The 15,777-nt window shown below is 43.4% G+C and overlaps 1 protein-coding gene across 5 annotated transcripts in view; it reads left to right on the plus strand.

Moving 5' to 3' along the window:
* WWP1 (WW domain containing E3 ubiquitin protein ligase 1) overlaps window positions 1-15,777 on the plus strand; it is a 123,233-nt gene that overhangs the window by 88,115 nt on the left and 19,341 nt on the right. For all 5 annotated transcript variants that reach the window (XM_061602494.1, XM_061602485.1, XM_061602513.1 and 2 more), the window contains 4 exons: window positions 8,785-8,918; window positions 9,011-9,151; window positions 9,903-10,023; window positions 10,830-10,934. In XM_061602494.1, the coding sequence (XP_061458478.1) occupies window positions 8,785-8,918; window positions 9,011-9,151; window positions 9,903-10,023; window positions 10,830-10,934 (501 nt within the window). The remainder of the gene's footprint in view (window positions 1-8,784; window positions 8,919-9,010; window positions 9,152-9,902; window positions 10,024-10,829; window positions 10,935-15,777) is intronic.

Below are 15,777 nucleotides of genomic sequence, written 5' to 3' on the forward strand. Positions count from 1 at the left end.
GAAGAATGAGCCCACCCACCCAAACCTAACGCTCCCCACTCACTCTTCAAGAAACTTTTTCTCATCTTGCTTCAATTATGGATATCTTCAAGATACTGGATATAGATGAACCAGTCTCTGCTGTAGAGGCTAAGACAGGCATCCCAAAAGGAGGAGGGGACATCCTGCCCAATGAGGGTGAGAGGCACAGTGATGCAGCCCTACAGCACCCGCATGAATCTTCTGAGCTGACACTGAGAGCAACAGCCACTAACTCTTTTGTGGCCAGGGCAGCCATTAAATGGCTCAGGGCCCTGATTTCAGAGATTCCTTGGGAAATCAAGCATGTTAGGAGGGGGCTTACCCAATTGGCCTTGATAGCAGAATTATTTGGTGATTCCTCCATGGATGCCCTGCAGTATTCAGCATGTGCCCTTGGCTACACTGTGGTGGTCAGACATAATCTTTGGCTTAAGCATTGGGAGATTGATCACTCTAAAGCCAGTCTGGCTGTTCTCCCCTTCTCAGGAAGGCTCCTCTTTGGAAAACCTCTTGACAAACACCTTGTGGGAACAAAGGAGGAGAAGGTGCTTCCTTCTGCTCCCAAAAAGGATGAGAACAAGGCGTGAACAAAATCTTCTCAGTCCTTTTGTCCAAGAGGATATCCCTCGACCTACAGGACTTCTCGCCCGTTTGGGAGCCCATGGCACTCCTGGAACTCCAGGCAGCAGTACCATGCAAGCAACTCCAATTTTGGCTTCAAAAAGCAGTACCAGCCCAAGTCCAGTTCCAAATAGCCTCAGACATGACGCCAGAAGCATATCTATAGGAGGCAGATTGATACCCTTCTTAGACACATGGGCTCAGATCAGTGGGTGTTAGACACCATCAGACTGGGATACTCACTGAAATTCATTGCCATTCCCAGGGACACATGGCAGGTGACTCCACCCTCATACAACCCTGTGAAGCTCCAGAGGGGTCTGGACACATCACTCATCTCCTCGACATAGGGGCCACAGAGCTAGTTCCAGAGGATTAACGCTGTTTGGGGACTTTCTCCATATACATTAGTCCCAAAAAGCAACTGCAATTTTCATGCCATTTTGGATTTGAAATTCCTCAACAGGTGCATCCAACCAGGAAATTCAAGTTGGAGACCCTGCGCTTCATCGTGGAGGCCATTCAACCAGGGGACTTTCTAGCCCCAATATATCTGATAGAGGCATACCTTCATGTACCCATCTAGCCCTCGCTCATTGGTGTTTCCTGCATTGTGCCCATGGCGACCTCCAGTACCAATATAAGGCAATGTCTTTCGGCCTCTTGTTGGCTCCCTGGGTGTTCACCAAGCTCATAGTGGCAGTAGTGGCTTATCTTCATAGCCAGGAAATCCACCTGTACCCGTATTTTGATGACCTTCTGGTGTGGGCCTCCTCCCTTCATCAAGCTAGGAAGGATGTTGAAACTATTCTCTGATGCCTGGAAGCTCACGGTTTCGTTGTCAACAGGGACAAGAGCCATCTGGAGCACAGCCAATGAGTACAACATCTTGGAGTAGTCCTAAACGCATTCTAGAGTCAGATCTTCCTATCCCAGGAATGAGCAAACAAATTACAGGACCAGGTTTAGTTAAGCCTAGCCACCACAAGTCCCGCTCATGGATTTGGCCCAGCTCCAGGGTTCCATGATTGTAGTAATCGATTTGGTCCTTTGGGCCTGCTTCCATGCCAGGGCACTTCAGTGGCTTCTACTCCTGGTCCAAGACCAGATCTCTGACTAGCTGAACTGGCCTTTCGTGATGACCAGGGAGGTCTCGTCTTCCCTCCTGTGGTGGCACCAGGAGGCCCATCTCCTGAAGGGTCTTCCACTCTTGCCCCCCTCTGCCATTGTCATCACCACTGATGCCAGCCTCATCATTTGTGGTGCCACCTGTCTATCTCACTTTGCCCAAGGGAGGTGGAGTGGGGATGGGACCTCTGCCAGCCCACCAGCTGGCTGGAACTCTGGGCCATTGACTTGGCCCTCCTGGAATTCCTTCCCCTCAGAGCAGTCCCATATACTGATCAGGACAGGCAACATCTGCACCAAAGCTTACATGTCTCATCAGGGATGAACTTGATTGGGGCCTCTGCAAGAGGAGACCAATCTGGTCTTTCAGTGGGTGGAGGCCCATCTCCTCTCCATTGCAGCCATCCATGTGAAGGGGAGTTTCAACACACAGGCTAACTGGCTGAGCAGGGAAACAATCCACCAGGAGGAGTGGGTCCTTCATGCAGAAGTGTTCTCCCAGAGGTGGGGGACGCCTTGCATTGACCTGGTGGTATTTTCCAGGAACATTCAAAGCCTTCATTTCTCAGTGCTGGGAGGTGGATACTCTGTTGGCCCCATAGCTTCACAGCCTCCTCTATGCATTTCCTCTTCTTCCTTTTCTTCCCAGATTCTTTCACAGGGTCTGGCCTCTCCAGGACCAGGTTAATGGTGGTGGCACCACACTGGCCCAGATGTCCAAAGTTTTCATATCTGGTGGAGCTCAGCGTCAGTCCCCCATGGCACTTCCATCATGCCTGGATCGCCCATCACTACACCTAGACCCAGACTGCTCCAGCTCCATGCCTGGAGGTTGAGCAGGGCAACTGAGGAGGGAGGGTCTGTCAGAAAACATCTCCACCATTCTAGCTTCAAGGAGGGTGTCTACCAGCTGGATCTACAACCTCACCTGGAAGGCCTTCTGTTGCTAGAGATGCCAGGAGCAGATCCCGGACTCCAATTCTGGGCTATCCATCATTTGGGACTTCATTCAGGAGGACCTAGACAACACCCTCAGGAGATGAGCAGCGGCACTGGGCAGTGTCCTTCCTCTAGTGGAGGGCCGATCTATTGCAAGCCACCTCAAGGTCAAGTACTTCCTCAGGGGGGTGGCTCATAGATTCCCCTCCTGGGATCTCATCATGGTCTTGAGAGCTCTGACGGCCCTTCCCTTCTGAGCTCATCCACTCCATTCCCCTTAAAGAAGTGCCTGTGAAGACAGCAGCACTTCACATGAATGTCCCCCTGGATATGTAGAGATATTCAGGGCAGCCACCTGGGCTAACCCTTCCAAGTTCATTAGGCATTACAAGATGGACAAGTATGCTTCTGCGGAAGCAGCCTTTAGGAATGTTCTCCAGAGAATAGTGACCTAGGCCGTCCTTCCCACCCAGGGTTGGAGGGATCACTGCTTCCGTACATCCCATTCCTGCATGTTCCACTTCTCTGCTGACTGTGATTGGAAAGTTGGCCTTACTGTGAAGTGATTTTCTGTCCAGCAGAGAGTGGAGCATACAGTCCCACCCTTTCAGTCAGCCTAGGTTGAGGGTGAAATTCCTGTTCTGGGGAGTGGGGAAGCACTCACTTGGAGTCCCCAGGCGCACTGTATCCCAGACAGGCCAGAGAGGGCTTTCTTTGCAGTCATTCTTTCCTGTCCCTTCTACTTGCCTTCTCTGTTGTTTTGCTGTTCTGCAGCTAAAGGTTAAAGTTCTTGTTAGAGTTATTTTCTAGTGTTGCTATGGTGGCTGGCTGTTTGCTGATCGGGCTTTGTCATGTACTGAAAGCAGAGCGAAGGGTACCTCCCCTTCCATCTGGACACCAACAGTTTTTTCAAAAGTGCTTTTAACTTTGCCTTCAGAAAGAGTTAACCTGTTCCTGTATGCTTCACTCTCTGCAGACCAGAAGACCATTTCATGGTAAGGCCAACTTTCTGTTTTTTTGTTATCTGTGTTTTACATTAATGCATATACTAAATCTAAGGAACTGGAAATATATTGCTTGTTGCAGCTCAATTGACCATTTCACAACAATGGAAGACTACTGCTGTTCTTTAGTGTTTCTGGTACTAAAAAAATCTAATTCTAAAAAGGGTGTAGGCACAAAATCGTCAGAAAAGAGAGAATAAAAAGTATATGAAATAAAACCAGCAGTGATTTTTTTCTACAACAAACAGTTCCAGCGATAGACAAACTTTAGCTATACTGAGATCTACTGAGCTTGAAAGGCCATGACTAATTTGTATATTTTTAAATGTAAAAGAATACTTAAAAATACTTGAAAATGGATAAAGAGAAATAAGTATTGTACTCAGACAGCCACTGGTAGTGAACATGTATACATATGTCTTCTTTTGAAGGGCTCTTTGGTGGATTGCCTAGCCTCAGTTGGTAAAGATGTTTTATTACTTTTAATTGTTCAATTTTTAAACTGCCCTTTGTCAGTTACGATCCCAGGGCAGTTTACAGTAAATCTGTAAAACAATAAAATTCTGGTTTACAACCATAGAAGCAAATAATTAAATAAACATTAATCAACAGCAGTCCAAATATGTTAAAATAATATAATCATATAAATACTGCAGTAGTCCTCATAATAAGCCTGACCTGAACAATCAGTTTTCTCTAGAGGTCTAGATGAAAAGATGTGTCTTTACTTGATGATGGAAGCTTGAGAGAGCCATCTGCACCTCAACAGAAGGGAATTCCACAGCCAGGGTACCATTACCAAGAAAGCTTTATCCTATATCATCGTACAGTGATTTTACTGAGACCTTGGTTTACACTTTTTTCTAAAAGACCATGCTGCCAAAAATAGGTTAGGTTTTAGGGACACCTTGCACAAAATCTACACATTTCTAGTAGAAATCATTGTTTGCTTAGCAACCCTTATTTTTGCTGTCTGTAAATAGTAACAAATGTGGGTCTAGCTAACCCTCTTACATTTCATGTTTATTTTATTTCATATTTATTTATTTAGGTATTTATTTAGGCAACCCCCTTCACCACGTGGTCACAGACCTGAGCACAACATGTTAAAGCACAGCAACATATATTTCTTAAACCTATGAAAACATCAGTACAAAGTAAACACAGCATAAACTAAAATAACACCTTCTCATAAAATATCATTGGGTACAATACAAGGTTATTCATTTATAGTGCCTCCCTTCTACAAAAGTACCCAAAGAGGCTTACACAAAATCACTGTATAAAATCTGATTAAAAAAACCCTAAGCAAACTAATAGCAGTTAAAAACAGCCATTTTAAAAGCAGCAGATCACACAATAAGATTAATTGAGATTTGGGGGTTGGGGTTGGGGGGGGGTATGATTATTTTGCCTTGCTGCTGTCCAAACCTGCTCCCAAAGCAGCATCAGGTTCCTGCCCCCCCCCCCCAGCAAAATAGCATGTTCTTGGAACCACCTTCAAGGCCTCTTCTGCAATTACACAAAATTGGTTCCTGTGCTGACTGTAGTAGGGCCCCACTCATATGGCTGTTTACGTTCCAGACTCCTGCCTAAAAGCAAAACCCGCGGAAAAGTGGAACTTCAATAAAATGGGACCTGATGCCCGAAAAACGCCGTAAAAGCGGAACAAGCGCCTTATGTGTGGGGCCTTACTCTAATTTTAGCCGTTGTATTAGTGGAACGCCGAAAAGCGGGGCCCTACTGTACATTTAAAACTGCTCAACTGTTTCCTTTAATATCTACCAAAGCAAGTGAGATACTTCCAGTAGCAAGTAGCTACTGGCTATTAAACCCCTTTTTCAAGTATCTAGCTTTATAAAAGGCTAGAGATAATTTTGTATTTAACTGATGCAACACAGTGGCATCCCATTGCAATTATGTGAATAGTCATTAGAAAAACATACAAAATTACAAAAACATGAATAATTTCAATTTTTTAATCAAAATATATAGGTATTTTTTCATGTGAATCCAGCCTCCTTTGTTTCTTCTTGGCATACAAATGCAATATCTTGGGAGAGGCCACTTCAAATGTGCCACATTTCATAGGGTCATATCTTGTGACTGTCTGGTAGCTGATGGGACATAACAGGAAGGAAGCGATTTTTGATGAATCCCCCCCCCAGCACCCCATGCCCCTTTCAAATCTGCTTCAGAATGTTAGGTAAAACTCAGGGGTATACTTGGGTATGTTTGTGGGGCACTGTGGAGGGATTGATGGAAATTGTCTGCCTCCCCTCCTCTGCTGACAGTTGCTCTTCCATCAACAGACAAGCCAGCATTGGATACCACCCATATATTGTAGCCTGTGGGACAGGGGTTGTCAATAAGACGCCTTCAGGGGTTGTTGGACTAAAACTCCCATGTGGACCAAGTCTGGTGGTAGTTGCAGTCCAACAAAGTCTAGAGCACCACATTGGCTACCTCTGCTCTATGGGCTCTGTCCTGAAAATGCGTATCTCAGGTGTCAAAGCCTAGGGTAAATAGGTGCGTCTTCAGCATTCAACAAAAACTTTACAGCGAAGGTGCCAGACACACCTCTGTGAGGAGAGAATTCTACAACTTCTGTCTTCTACAGAACATAGTAATTGGATGAAGCTATCTTTTACGTATCCTGGTTCCAAACTGTTTAGGGCTTCATACACCATGGAAGATTAAAAGGCTTTCTGCTACATTGAATTAACTAATATGGATGTATGAACCAATTTTCAAGTTGAGTAATCAAGATTTAGAAATGGTGATACTTTGGTCTTTGCTTGCTGAAACGGATACTGCTAGTTTTTAAAGTAATCAATAATTGTATTTTTTTACAATTCGGGATGTATTTCTAAATCTTTTCATAATAGAAAGTTATAATCTTTGTGTTAACCCTAATCAGGAAATAATGAGAGAATAAATATTTGACCCAATTCTTATGATAAAATATTTTGAAGATGTTTTTCAGAGAAGACACAATAACCAACTTTGCAGTAACCACAGGATATAGCTAATTTTTTCTTCCTGTCCCTCTAATCTGCATCTGTTCTTTGTTTTGTGTAAAACTTGCTTATGTGCTTTTTGAATGTGACAGTCTATAGAAGCAAATTCATAATTGTACCAACAAGAAATGACACAATATTATATAGAAAATATGTTTTGTAACAGTCCTTTGTTCTAGTTTGCTGAAAAGGTTTGGCTAGGAAAGAATCTGATAATTTTAGTGAATGGAGCTTCATGGGACAATCTGAAGCCCTCTGGTAAACTGTCGAATTTGTATTGTGTAATCTTTCCCTCTGCACAGTGGATGGCTAACCACATTTAGGTTTATTTTTATTTATTTATTTTCATTTCTAGACCGCCCATAGCTAATAGCTCTCTGGGCGGTGTACAAAACGAGATTAAAATACAATATAGAATAAAATCAGTAACAGAAAGGAACATATTAAACTAAAACATTAAACATAAAACATTAAAATGCCTGGGAGTATAGCCAGGTCTTAACCTGGCGCCTAAAAGAAAGAACCGTGGGCGCCAGGCATATTTCCTCCGGTAAGCTGTTCCACAATTCGGGGGCCACCACAGAAAAGGCCCTAGATCTAGTAACAGTCCTCCGGGCATCCTAGTGAGTTGGTACCCGGAGGAGGGCCTTAGATACTGAACGAAGTGAACGGGTAGGTTCATAGCGGGAGAGGCGTTCCACAGGGTATTGCGGTCCCACACCGTGTAAGGCTTTATAGGTCAACACCAGCACCTTGAATCTAGCTCAGAAACAAATAGGTAGCCAGTGCAAGCGAGCCAGGACAGGTGTTATATGCGCGGACCGATTGGTCCTCGTCAACAGCCTGGCTGCCGCATTTTGCACTAGCTGAAGTTTCCGAACAGTCTTCAAGGGCAGCCCTACGTAGAGCGCATTACAGTAATCCAATCTAGAAGTTACCAGAGCGTGGACAACAGAGGCGAGATCATCACTGTCCAGATAGGGGCGTAGTTGGGCTACTAAGCGAAGGTGGTAAAACGCATTCCGTGCCACCGAGGCCACTTGAGCCTCGAGCAACAAGGAAGGGTCAAAAAGGACCCCCAAACTATGAACCTGTTCCTTCAAGGGGAGTGTAACCCCATCTAGAACTGGATAAACATCCACCATCTGAGCAGGGAAAGAGCTCACCAACAGTGTCTCAGTCTTGTCTGGATTGAGTTTCAGTTTATTAGCTCTCATCCAGTCCATTATTGCGGTCAGGCAACGGTTCAGCACATCAACAGCCTCACCTGAAGAAGGTGAAAAGGAGAAGTAGAGCTGCGTGTCATCAGCATACTGATGGCAACACACTCCAAAACTCCTGATGACCGCACCCAGAGGCTGCATGTAGATGTTCAAGAGCATGGGGGACAAAACCGACCCCTGAGGGACTCCACAATGGAGAGTCCAGGGTGTCGAGCAATGTTCCCCAAGCACTACCTTCTGGCGACGATCCGCTAAGTAGGAGCGAAGCCACTGCCAAGCAGTGCCCCCAACTCCCAACACCGCGAGCCTCCCCAGAAGGATACCATGGTCGATGGTATCAAATGCCGCTGAGAGATCAAGGAGAATCAACAGAGTCACACTCCCCCTGTCCCTCTCCTGACAAAGGTCATCATACAGGGCGACCAAGGCTGTTTCAGTGCCAAAACCGGACCTAAAACCGGATTGTGCACATTCTTATAACAGAACTTTTTCATTTTAAAAGTCATCACTGTCATCATTTTTTATCCCTCATTCATACTCTGCAATGTCTAAATCTACCACATACCTTTTAATTGGCTTAACTTCATACTGAGCAGTAGACCTGTCCTTTCAGGTGAGACCAATGGTACATTCTAAGACATCAGTGTGCTCTACCAGTCTAGCTTGTATTTGAAGGGGATGTTACTGTAGTAGCAACATATTGAGAATCATGTTGTCTGATTTATTGATTTTAGAGTATTCATTTCATTTGTGTTAGTTTTCTCCAAGATAACCATTTTCTGTTTTTGTATCAAATACTGAATTGATTTTTTAAAAAATCCTTAACAGGCATTGTTTCATGGCAAATTCATTGATACTGGGTTTTCCCTGCCATTCTACAAGCGCATGTTAAACAAGAAACTCACAATAAAGGATTTGGAGTCTATTGATACTGAATTTTATAATTCCTTAATTTGGATAAGGTTTGTAAATCTTTTCAGATGCTACCTATTTTTTCTGTCATTTTAGTAAAATGATTATATATCATTGATCTTTGGTTAACTTCTCTTCTTAGGGACAACAACATTGAAGAGTGTAACTTAGAAATGTACTTCTGTGTTGACATGGAGCTACTAGGAAAAGTTACCTCACATGAGCTGAAATCAGGAGGCTCAAACTTACTTGTAACTGAAGAGAACAAAGAAGAATACATTGGGTATGTGGGAACAGACGATTTTAAAAGACTGTCAGGCATTTTTTTCTTGTTACTTTTTGTTCATCGTTATCTATGCAGAAATTCACATTCTGTCAACAGAGGGAAGGTCATGGACGGGGACTCTCCTGTCCCCTTCTTCCCTCTACAGCCTTCTGTGCACCCCAAAAAGCCATCTGTAGGGTTGGAAGCAGCATGGGATGTGGGGCTCAGGAGCACTTGCCCAAAATCTGACAACGATATGTAAGCAGAGTAAGTCTTGATATTTAAAATGTAAATGTATAGTGGAAGGTGGAATATCTGCTAGTATTAGTGTAGTTTACTTTCCTGATTTCCAAAGTAGTACAAGTATGGATGAATAAATAACATTAACTACACAAGATTTTTGCATTGTTTTTCATGCCATTGTGTCAAGAATACACACACACACGTACATTTGTGTGTCTTGCGTATATGTATTAGGTAGGTCTGTTTTTATGATAGCTTGGTAGAATCGCATTTCCTCACAGAGTTTTCATAGTCCAGAAAATAAACTTACAGAAATATGTAAGACAAACTTAGACACGCATCCATCTAAGATTAAGGTATTGGTGTAAGATTCATGGGACTGCTCTAGGTACAATGTTAATTCAAAAAATTCTAGAGTCTGTAAAGTTTATGCAAATGTGGAATTAGTATAAGAGCATAATGTCCATTGTATGTTGTCAAATAAAGGGGTCCACTTTCAGTATTCTAAACTTTTTACCTGTTTCAGCCTAATGGCAGAGTGGCGATTTTCCCGAGGAGTACAAGAACAAACCAAAGCTTTCCTTGATGGGTTTAATGAAGTTGTTCCCCTTCAGTGGCTGCAGTATTTTGATGAAAAAGAGTTGGAGGTAATTTTGATTATTTTTTTTAAGTGTTTCAGATTGCAGCTGCTTAATTGGGCAAAAATCGTTAATACTAACATATTCCAAGGAAGAATAGTACAGGCAAATAGTTATTTCCATATTTGATTTAGGTGCAAATAAACAGGGAGGCCTCAAAGTGCTATGAAACAGTTGAAAAACATTTGACTCATATTCGGTATCTTCACATGAAAAAGAAGGATACATAATAAAATGATATAAAACTAATATCAAAGCAGGAAAACATAGCAAAATAAAAATAAATATAGATTTAAGTATAAATATATCAGATATTGCTTGTTACATACAGTAGGACATTTTTTTGTTGCACCAATATAGATTTAAGTATAAATATATCAGATATTGCTCGCTACATACAGTAGGACATTTTTTTGTTGCACCAGTACATCACAAAGCGGCTCCACTCTTCCATAAATGGGTTATCCAATTGTCTACCTTCTTTCATTCATATAGTGTTAGTTTTACCATATGGGCTTTCTCCCAGACTCTTACTATTGAATCTTCTAAAGTGGGAGTGGCCACTTTACAAGTGGCTCTTAACAAGTGTATTGCCAGTTCCATATCAACTGATAAGACCCAGTCTTTAACATATCCAAACAACATGAATGGATTTGTTGGCAAATCTTGTTATGAGATTTATCTCGTGTATTACGGTTTTCCAGAATCTTTTTATTTTAGGACAAAAGCAGAAAATATGAAGCATGTCAGCGTTTGCTGTTCTACTTCAGTAACCTAAGCCACTATTCTCCTAAATCTTGTGTTTTTTTTTGCAGGTTATGCTTTGTGGCATGCAAGAAGTTGATTTGGCAGACTGGCAAAGGAACACTGTTTATCGCCATTATACAAGAAATAGCAAGCAAATAATATGGTTCTGGCAGGTATGATATATTGCTGAAAAGGTCAGATGGTATAAAATCATTACACATTGGTGAGGTTTTTATTTTAGAAATAAAGCTAAATTTTTTTCCAGTCTTCTTTGTAGTGTCATAATAATAATGAGTATGTGTAGAATGTCTGCAGAACTTTCCAGAGCTCTTCAAAAAGGTGCATTCTTTCCTGTCCCCAGCTTAGAGGTTTTCCTCGCTCTCCTCACATTGAAAGGAGGGGAGGCTTGAGTGTCTTTGCCACCACAGCAATAGGATTGCTTGACGTTTTCACTGTGTTTTCAGCAGTTTTTTAAAGGAAATATGCATGCCGTTATTAACTTGCTGAAGCAGGTAAAACCAAATTTAATGTCTATTCCTTGTGGAGTGGAGACCTGCTTCTTCAGCTCAACCTTTTTTTTAAAGATAAGGAATTTTTTTGCGACTCATTATTTTGTTAAACAGAATAGGAATCCTTGGTCTTCCTATAGTTGTTCACTTAGCCTTCACAGAGTTGTATCAGTTCCAGAAGGCAAAACCAAAGTGAAGATCTGAATTCCCGTGTGAAATTTGGACTACTTCCAAACAAAATTTCTTTAGTCTTTCATATATGCTTTTGTGCAGTGATGGATATTCTATGTCTGAGATCAGTGAGCCAGTACCATGACAGATCAGTTGGTCTTGTCCATAATATCTTCATGCTATACAATAGAATGTAAAAGTGATTCTTCCTATAGGGTTCTTGGTTGGTCATGTTGAGATTAGCAGCATGCAGCGTATTTCTGTATCTAGATAATTGGTTAATTATAGTGAATCACAAGACATACTAATTCTTACACACACAACATTACAGCTACCACTATGACTTTTGATCTGCAAATTATTGGTTTATTAGCTGCCATTATACTGCAACAGCTTCCCACAAAATCATATAAAAACATAAAACACAATCATAACAGTAAAAAAATTTCAAATCAGTGTATTTGCCTATTACACGCTTCATTAAAAGCAGTTATGAATAAATGTTTTTCAAGTCCACCTGAACACTACCAAGGAGGTTTGTTTATCTCAGGGAGACAAGTTTCATTGCTGCAGGACCACCACAGAAAAGATCTTGCCCCTTGTAACTTTCAGCCTGATCTCCCTTTCCGGCAGGGATGTGTCTCATCTCACCTGAATTGGAAAAAGCTGAAACAGACCACATATCAAAGCGTAACTTTCATTGGGGACGTTATTGAATTATGTCCAAGGAAAGGCATTTATTCCTGTAGAACGAATGATAGCTTTTGTAAATCAGTTTCAGTGTTGTTTGTGTCAATCAACATAATAGAATCCAGAGTCTGGTTGTTCTTTTTGCTTCAGTGACATTTGTGATCTCGGGCAGGAAGACTAAGAATGAGACAGCCCCAGTTATTATTTGTCCAGATAGCTCTGTGAAATGAATAGATATTTGTTTGAAAATTTGTCTGAAATGGTTCCAGTGATCTTGTGATATAAAGTTGACATGCCACAACAAAATGTTAATTCTGTTTACTGGTGAATTTATAAAATTAATCCCCATTCTTAAGAAGATTACTTTATTGTACATGCTACAAAAATATGCAGAAATTGTACAAAAGTAAGTGGAAAAGGTTTTAAAATGGACCATTGGTCTCACCTGAAGGGTGATTTTCATATGAGGACGGCCATCACTGCGGGTATTAGCTCCACCAATCGTGCAAAGGCAAGAATGTTTTTGAAGTCAAGACTAGGGGCGTCAAGCCCCTCCCACTCTCCAGTTCATTCGCAGCGAGTCTATAGAGAAAAATCTAAAAATACAAGAACAGGGCCAACAGGCCTGCCAGCAGGAAAATAACATGCATAATAACATGACTCTAACATAGCGATATAACAGAACTAGCAGTCTTGACTTCATTAGTAACTTTAAATACAATAGCGTAACAGAAATATATAATATCTTAGTAAAATATCTATACATCCTCCAACTGGGAGGGTCGTGATGGCCGTCCTCATATGAAAATCACCCTTCAGGTGAGACCAATGGTCCATTTTCCATATGAGGCCGGCCATCACTGCGGGATGTACCAAAGCAGCCCATAAGAGGGAGGGACCACCCACATGCTAATCATCATTAAGAACCTGTTGCAACACTCGTCTGCCAAAAGAGGCATCGGCAGAGGCATAACGATCTATTTTATAATGCATTATAAACGAGTGTGGAGTAGACCAAACAGCAGCTCTGCAAATATCAGCAACAGGAGCGTTGGTAGCAAAGGCAGCCGTAGTGGTCGCTGACCTAGTTGAATGAGCTGTTATACTAGCTGGAACTGGGAGTTTAAGGGACTCATATGCTAAGGTAATGCATGCCCTTAACCAGCGAGATAAGGTAGAATTGGCTACTTTATGCCCCATAGACCTTGGATGAAAGGATACAAACAGAGACTCCGTTCGTTGAATCTCTTGGGTCCTAGACAGGTAGGTCTTGAGAGCCCTCCGAACATCCAACGAATGCCAAGCCTTCTCTAGAGGATGAGCAGGGTTCGGGCAAAATGAAGGGAGTACAATGTCCTGATTGCACTGGAAAACTGAATTGACCTTAGGACGGAAGGAAGGATCAGTTTTCAACACAACAGAGTCTTTGTGAAAGACACAGAGATGGCGAGCAGAAGACAATGCGCCCAGTTCTGAAACTCGTCTGGCAGAAGTGATGGCGACCAGGAACAAGACCTTGAAGGACAGTAGACGTAAAGGCACAGTCCTAAGGAGTTCAAACGGAGGGCGTTATAAAGCTTGGAGGACCTTGGACAGACTCCATGAAGGAAAACGATGGACTACAGCCGGTGAACGTAAAGCAGTGCCTCTGAGGAAATGTTTAATGAACGGATGTGAGGAAATAGGGGCACCAGTGGAGGAGACTGAAAGAATGGACGACAGAGTGGACGCATGTCGACATAGAGTGTTGGGTCTGAGTCCCATCATAAAACCGCTATGGAGATATTGCAGCACCTGATGCACAGTGGCCTGGGATGGCTCGCAGTGGTGAGCCTGGCACCACTTGGAGAAAGCCACCCAAGTATGTTGATAAATACGGGTGGTAGATGGTCGTCTCGAGGCTAAGATAATATCAATAACAGCATCAGACAGTCCAGCCGACCTCAAATGTCCCCGTTCAAAAGCCACGCTGTTAGATTGAGCCAAGTGGGATCCTGATGCCATACTGGACCCTGGGATAGAAGATTTGGCCTGACTGGAAGTGTCCAAGGATCCATCACCGACATTGCAAGAAGATCCGAGAAACACGGTCGGCGTGGCCAATATGGTGCTATCAGAACCAACTGTGCCCTCTCACTCTGTGCCTTCCGCAGTGTTTTGGCTAACAGCGGTATGGGAGGGAAGGCGTACAAAAGACCGTCTGGCCACGGTATGGAGAGAGCATCCACTGCTTCCGCTGCTGTGTCCAGGTATCGGGCAAAGTACCTGGGAAGCTGGTAATTGCGACTGGAAGCAAACAGGTCGATCGAGAAGACGCCGAACCGACGTTGGAGACGCTGGAATATGGTCGGATGAAGTTTCCATTCTCCCGGAAAGACCTGTTGTCTGCTGAGCCAGTCTGCTGTCACATTCCAAATCCCTCTGAGATGCTCTGCTTTTAGGGATTGTAGATGTTGTTCTGCCCAGACGAAGATGAGGGAAGCTAGGTCCTGCAGAGGACGGGACCTGGTGCCCCCCTGTCTGTTCAAATGTGATTTTACACACGTGTTGTCCGTTCGAATGAGGACATGGTCCAAAGGGAACAGAGACTGAAAATGAAGTAGAGCTAAGTGGACTGCCTTGAGCTCCAACCAATTGATGTTCTGAGTCTGCTCTGCTCTGGACCAAACTCCCTGAACGTACTGGGAGTTGCAGTGTGCTCCCCAGCCAATGAGGCTGGCATCCGTGGTGACAACAGTCCTGCGAGGTTCTCTGAATGGAGTGCCTCTGGAAAGATGTTGGACCCTCGTCCACCAGCGGAATGAAAGGCGCAGTGTGGGGCTCAGAGGAACTGTGCAATGATTGGAGTTGGCAATGTCCTGTTGAAAAGGCAACAAAGCCCACTGAAGGTGGCGAGAGTGGACTCGAGCCCATGGCACAATGTGGATGGTAGAGATGAACATTCCGAGCGCCCTGGCTAGAAGCATTACGTCTGCGGTTGTTTGTTGCATCAAAAACCTCGCGATGTTTGCTATGGCAGTTATGCGATCTGGAGACAGAAACACCATCACCTGCAGGGTGTCCAGCATTGCCCCTAGATGTAGTAGGCATTGGGTCGGTTGAAGATGGCTTTTGTCGAAATTGACAAGCCAGCCGTAGGCCTGCAAAACATTGAGGGTGAGCGTTAAATGACGATGAGCCAGCTCCTCAGAGCTTGCCCGTATTAAAATATCGTCCAGATATGGGTAGAGATGGACCCCTTGAATCCGGAGGTAAGCCACTAAGGTGAGAAGCACTTTTGTAAATACTTGTGGAGCAGAGGAGAGGCCAAACGGCATCGCTCTATATTGAAAATGCTGGGGGCCAAAAGCAAACCGAAGGAATTTTCTGTGGGCTATGCAAATGGGCACATGGAGATACGCTTCCTTTAGGTCGATAGAAACCAGGAAGTCTCCTTCTTGCAGGCTTTCAGTAATGGAGTGGAGGGATTCCATTTTGAATCTGTGGTATGTTACAAAACGGTTGATGAACTTGAGGTCCAGTACCGCCCTCCATGACAAATCTCGTTTGGGCACAGCAAATAGGAGGGAGTACACCCCTTCCGACCTCTCTGTTGTAGGGACTGGCTCTATCGCCGCTATGTCCAAGAGGTTATGTATAGCTGTCT

The sequence above is a fragment of the Rhineura floridana genome, chromosome 1, assembly GCF_030035675.1.
Source record: "Rhineura floridana isolate rRhiFlo1 chromosome 1, rRhiFlo1.hap2, whole genome shotgun sequence".
Lineage (NCBI taxonomy): Eukaryota > Metazoa > Chordata > Lepidosauria > Squamata > Rhineuridae > Rhineura > Rhineura floridana.